Genomic DNA, 6,000 nt, shown 5'->3' with positions numbered 1-6,000 from the left:
TCTATGATGCTTTAGTTAGGTCTATGGTGCTTTACTTAGGTCTATGGTGCTTTAGTTAAGTCTATGGTGCTTTAGTTAGTAGAGATGCTCCGATCAGGGTTTTTGGTGCCGATCACCGATCACCGATCACTGGAATCAGTGATCTGCCGATCCGATATCACCGATCACCGATCACAGCGTCGAAAATGGCAATTGAAGCATTCTATTTATTGTGTAGCATTATTTATGTTTTTAATTATTCTTAACACCATTGACATTGTATATTAAGTATTCAAATGAAATTAGGAGATGAGAAAGTATCATGAATTGACGACCATCTGTTTTTATTGAATTCACAACCACCTGTAGCTTACTTCAGGAAAAACAAATAAAATGTGAAAATAAAAATCATAATAAATAAAATGTACACTGTCACATCAAATGTGCAACATTCCACTCGAATGAGAGGAACTAGGGGCTCTTAGAGAACTTGCTTATACTGTAGCTTTCCTGAGGAACAATAAACATACCCAAACTAAACTGCAACATAAACAGGCTATAGCCAAATATAAAATACTGTTTCAAGTCAGTCAGTTTCAAGTCATATTTAGGAGGAGATAAGACAGCAAGTCAGCAATAATCAATAAAACAAAAAAACAAAACATTGCACCTAAGGAGATTTCAGACTCAAACCTTACTTCTGATTAAGCAGCATCACTGGCAGATTAGCCTTGAGAAATACAAGCATCTCAGCGTTTTTGGCACTCAGCCTGTTCCTCTTATCATCTAAAATATGTCCTGCTATGGCTATGCTGAAAAGTCGCTCGCTATCTACACTTGTGCAAGGTGCACAGAGGAAGACCTAAAACTCACGCACTAATAGTTGTTGCTATGGGCCAAGTGACTTCCTGCTCGCGGGGTCACATGACGTCGCTGAACACTACCTACACTACGCTCGTGAAGTCGCGCTGGAACTCTGACCAGCACTCGTGGAACGCCTCTCGTCCAATCAAAGCACTCGGTCCCTTTATGACGTCGAGCCCAGTGTGCGCTTCGGCGCTCTCTGAGCGAATCGACGAACCACTACCTACACTACGCTCGTGAAGTCGCGCTGGAACTCTGACCAGCACTCGTGGAACGCCTCTCGTCCAATCAAAGCACTCGGTCCCTTTATGACGTCGAGCCCAGTGTGCGCTTCGGCGCTCTCTGAGCGAATCGACGAACGCAGCAAATGCCGTATGATATTCGTGGTATTGAAAGACCTTGCGTGCGTCCCTCCGCGAGGTATTTCTTTTGAGCAGACATTACAAACGGCATATTTGTTGTCTCTTTCCGACACTGTGTAATATTTCCAGACTGGCGACGCCATTTTGTAAACTGATCGGTCGTGTTTGATCGGCCGTTTTGAGAACTCCGATCAAAACCGATCAAGGCCATATCGGCCGATACCGATCGGCGCCGATCAGATCGGAGCATCACTATTAGTTAGGTCTATGATGCTTTAGTTAAGTCGATGGTGCTTTAGTTAGGTCTATGGTGCTTTAGTTAGGTCTATGATGCTTTAGTTAAGTCTATGATGCTTTAGTTAAGTCTATGGTGCTTTAGTTAAGTCTATGATGCTTTAGTTAAGTCTATGGTGCTTTAGTTAAGTCTATGATGCTTTAGTTAAGTCTATGATGCTTTAGTTAAGTCTATGGTGCTTTAGTTAGGTCTATGGTGCTTTAGTTAGGTCTATGGTGCTTTAGTTAGGTCTATGGTGCTTTAGTTAAGTCTATGGTGCTTTAGTTAAGTCTATGGTGCTTTAGTTAGGTCTATGATGCTTTAGTTAAGTCTATGGTGCTTTAGTTAGGTCTATGATGCTTTAGTTAAGTCTATGGTGCTTTAGTTAGGTCTATGATGCTTTAGTTAAGTCTATGGTGCTTTAGTTAGGTCTATGGTGCTTTAGTTAGGTCTATGATGCTTTAGTTAAGTCTATGGTGCTTTAGTTAAGTCTATGGTGCTTTAGTTAGGTCTATGATGCTTTAGTTAGGTCTATGATGCTTTAGTTAGGTCTATGATGCTTTAGTTAAGTCTATGGTGCTTTAGTTGGGTCTATGGTGCTTTAGTTAAGTCTATGATGCTTTAGTTAAGTCTATGATGCTTTAGTTAAGTCTATGATGCTTTAGTTAGGTCAATGATGCTTTAGTTAAGTCTATGGTGCTTTAGTTAAGTCTATGATGCTTTAGTTAAGTCTATGATGCTTTAGTTAAGTCTATGATGCTTTAGTTAGGTCGATGATGCTTTAGTTAAGTCTATGGTGCTTTAGTTAGGTCTATGGTGCTTTAGTTAAGTCTATGATGCTTTAGTTAAGTCTATGGTGCTTTAGTTAAGTCTATGATGCTTTAGTTAAGTCTATGGTGCTTTAGTTAGGTCTATGATGCTTTAGTTAGGTCGATGATGCTTTAGTTAAGTCTATGGTGCTTTAGTTAGGTCTATGGTGCTTTAGTTAGGTCTATGGTGCTTTAGTTAGGTCTATGGTGCTTTAGTTAGGTCTATGATGCTTTAGTTAAGTCTATGGTGCTTTAGTTAGGTCTATGGTGCTTTAGTTAAGTCTATGGTGCTTTAGTTAAGTCGATGCTTTAGTTAAGTCTATGATGCTTTAGTTAGGTCTATGATGCTTTAGTTATGCCTATGATGAGGTAAGGGTTAGGGTTCCCACTAGGGAGGCACGATATGCATTTTTTCCAACCGATACCGATAACCGATGTTTACCCGCTTCTCGTGGCCGATAACCGATATGAGAACCGATATGAGAACAGATATAATTTCACAGTTGATAACTTGTAGTTCATGCACACCTGAAGGTAAGGAAGGCTATGTAGTGAGCAAAGATTGATGATTTAATATTCCATAGTGATCTCACCAAATCTAACTTACATCACTATTGTTAACACAACAAAGAGAACACTTCTGACTCTTCAAATGTTCATTTATTAAAAGAAAGGAAATACATTTCAACATTGTTGAAAATCACATCACACTCGCTAGTCAAGCCAAACTATTGCAATGCATGGATTGGGTGAGTAATCCCCACTGCTACCTAGTTAACTATAACACTACTTTACATTGTTACCTAGTTAACTAGAACACTACTTTACATTGTTACCTAGTTAACTAGAACACTACTTTACATTGTTACCTAGTTAACTAGAACACTACTTTACATTGTTACCTAGTTAACTATAACACTACTTTACATTGTTACCTAGTTAACTAGAACACTACTTTACATTGTTATCTAGTTAACTAGAACACTACTTTACATTGTTATCTCTAGTTAACTAGAACACTACTTTACATTGTTACCTAGTTAACTAGAACACTACTTTACATTGTTACCTAGTTAACTAGAACACTACTTTACATTGTCAATTTAGCAGGCTCCCAAAACAAGCTGTGTTAGTTGACTAGCGATGTGTCATTCATTTTCAACAACGCTTAGCTCGCGCTGTATTTTGAAATCGCGAAAACGAAAACAGAAGTTAATGTCGGAATAAGCCTCTCCTTGTTTTTCAGAGAACAGATGCCAAACTACCGACATGTTTGCTGTAATAATATGATTTGGCAGTAGAAAGCCATCAGTCAATAGCTTGTCTCATTCACAGAACAGCATGGGTTGCCTGCACTGTTTGATTGCGTATTTTAGAGCAGACTACAGAGATGGTGAACATTAGCACTAGCTAACATATCTATTTACCTTAGCTTACCGTTAATTGACTGCATGGCTGTATGCAGGTGCAGCATCATGAGCGCGACAACCGGAACCGGAAATATTTCCGGCTTCATATTATCGCCTCTATATCGGCTAAAATGTAATAAAACCGATAAATATTTAATAACATTAATTTCCCAATATCGGGCCGATAAATATCGGCGCCGATAATATCGTGCATCCCTCGTTCCCACTCATATGAAGCTGTTTCAAAGTCATATTCATCATAATTTAGGGGTAAAACTGAGAGTGACTTTAATTTGACTTTAATGTTTGTTTGTTTTTCTTTGTTCTAAGCCCCTTGGGTTGTATGGTTTATTCTTGTTTTATTATGTAGTTTATATTAGTGATATTGTGTGTTTTATTTATTACTATTGTTCTATTATTGTGTTTATGCTGTGTGGATATGTTAAAGCTTTGAGCCGTAACGTTTGCAGGAAAAGTGCTATACAAATAAAGGTTATTATTATTATTATTATTATCATTATTAATATGGCAACGACACTTGTTGTTCAGGAGATGCTGGAGGCTCTGAAAGCTCTGTCGGTGTTCTTCACGGAGAACAGTCTGCGTACGCGGAGGAACCTCAGAGGCGACATCGAGAGGCGCAGTCTGAACATCAACGAGGAGTTCGCACGGATATTTAAAGATGTCAAAGAGGTAAAACTGATATTTAAAGATGTCAAAGAGGTCAAACTGACGTCGCCACAGGGCCTTGAAATAATTGGATTTGTGAGGATTTACAATTCATTCAAACGGATTAAAACTGTTGGTAGAATTGCTTTACCCAGATAGGCCTACACATCTGATCTGGTTGCATAACACAATATACATTTATATAAATGTTCTGGTCTGAGATATATTTGACCTTCTGCTAGCATATCAGCCCAATAGAGCTCTCAGGTCTTTTGCTAGCATATCAGCTCAATAGAGCTCTCATGTCTTTTGCTAGCATATCAGCCCAATAGAGCTCTCAGGTCTTCTGCTAGCATATCAGCCCAATAGAGTTCTCAGGTCTTCTGACGCTGGGTTTCTCTGTGTACCACATGTACAAAAGAAGAGATTTGGTGAGGCTGCATTCTCATTTTATGCTCCAGATTGTGTCTCACTGCCAGTTTACATTAGGGATGCAACCTCAGCACATATGTTCAAGTCAAGACTAATATTGCCTTTAAATGACTAAATAATTAAATGATGATTATATAATGATTGGAGCACTTTGAGCTGCAACATTTGCAGGAAAAGCGCTATAGAAATAAAGGTTATTATTATCTACCTGTCCTGGCCTGAGAGAAGTCAGGGCGTTAGGGTTAGCTGATGATGTTGTGTTAGGGTTAGGGTTAGCTGATGTTGTTGTGTTGTTGTGTTAGGGTTAGCTGATGATGTTGTGTTAGGGTTAGGGTTAGCTGATGTTGTTGTGTTGTTGTGTTAGGGTTAGCTGATGTTGTTGTGTTGTTGTTCGTCTAGGAGCTGGAGAGTGTCCACGAGGACGTCCAGGCCATGAGCTGCTGCTGTGAGGAGATGACCAACAGACTCACGGTACGACACTGACCTCAGCCAGTCAGGACGTTGGTATAAACATGGTTATAAACATGGTCATAATCATTGTTATAAACATGGTTATAAACATGGTTATAAACATTATTATAAACAAAACATGGTTATAAGCACGGTTATAGTTAATTTCCCATCATGCAGTTGCAGTAGCTTCAACATTGGTCTCTGTGTTTCAGGCGGCTAAAGAGCAGACCCAGGACCTGATAGTGAAAACCAACAAGCTGCAAGGAGAGAAGTGAGTTGGCTGTGTGTGTATGTGTGTAGGTGCATGTGTGTGTGGGTGCATGTGTGTGTAGGTGCATGTGTGTGTGGGTGCATGTGTGTGTCTACAGTATGTACAGTATGTGTATAGCATTTCAGATTGACCATAAGTTGGTCACTCAAAAGGTTAGATGAGGTCAGATGAGGTCAGATGACCCAGTGAAACAGGAACAGCAGCAGTGTGTCAGTGTGTCTCGTTACGTTCAGGGTCGACATCATCTCAACATCTACAGCTCCTCTGGGCCTCTGGAGTCTGTTCCTTCCTCACAACTCCTGGGTAACATTATAACTCCTGGTTAATATTATAACTCCTGGGCTAATATTATAACTCCTGGTTAATATTATAACTCCTGGGTTAATATTATAACTCCTGGTTAATATTATAACTCCTGGGTTAATATTATAACTCCTGGGTTAATATTATAACTCCTGGTTAATATTATAACTCCTGG

General features: G+C 39.4%; 1 protein-coding gene across 1 annotated transcript in view; it reads left to right on the top strand.

Annotated features, from left to right (window-relative positions):
• cog6 (component of oligomeric golgi complex 6) overlaps nucleotides 1-6,000 on the top strand; it is a gene marked incomplete at its 3' end in the record, with an annotated part of 48,925 nt that overhangs the window by 2,698 nt on the left and 40,227 nt on the right. The window contains exons 2-4 of the mRNA XM_080538148.1: nucleotides 4,247-4,390; nucleotides 5,198-5,269; nucleotides 5,464-5,522. Coding sequence (XP_080394274.1) covers nucleotides 4,250-4,390; nucleotides 5,198-5,269; nucleotides 5,464-5,522 — 272 coding nt within the window. The 5' untranslated portion in view covers nucleotides 4,247-4,249. The remainder of the gene's footprint in view (nucleotides 1-4,246; nucleotides 4,391-5,197; nucleotides 5,270-5,463; nucleotides 5,523-6,000) is intronic.

The sequence above is a fragment of the Nansenia antarctica genome (genome assembly GCF_963989245.1).
Source record: "Nansenia antarctica genome assembly, chromosome: 1".
Classification (NCBI taxonomy): domain Eukaryota; kingdom Metazoa; phylum Chordata; class Actinopteri; order Argentiniformes; family Microstomatidae; genus Nansenia; species Nansenia antarctica.
Note: the sequence above shows the minus strand (reverse complement) of the source record. Positions and strands in the feature narration are given on the sequence as shown.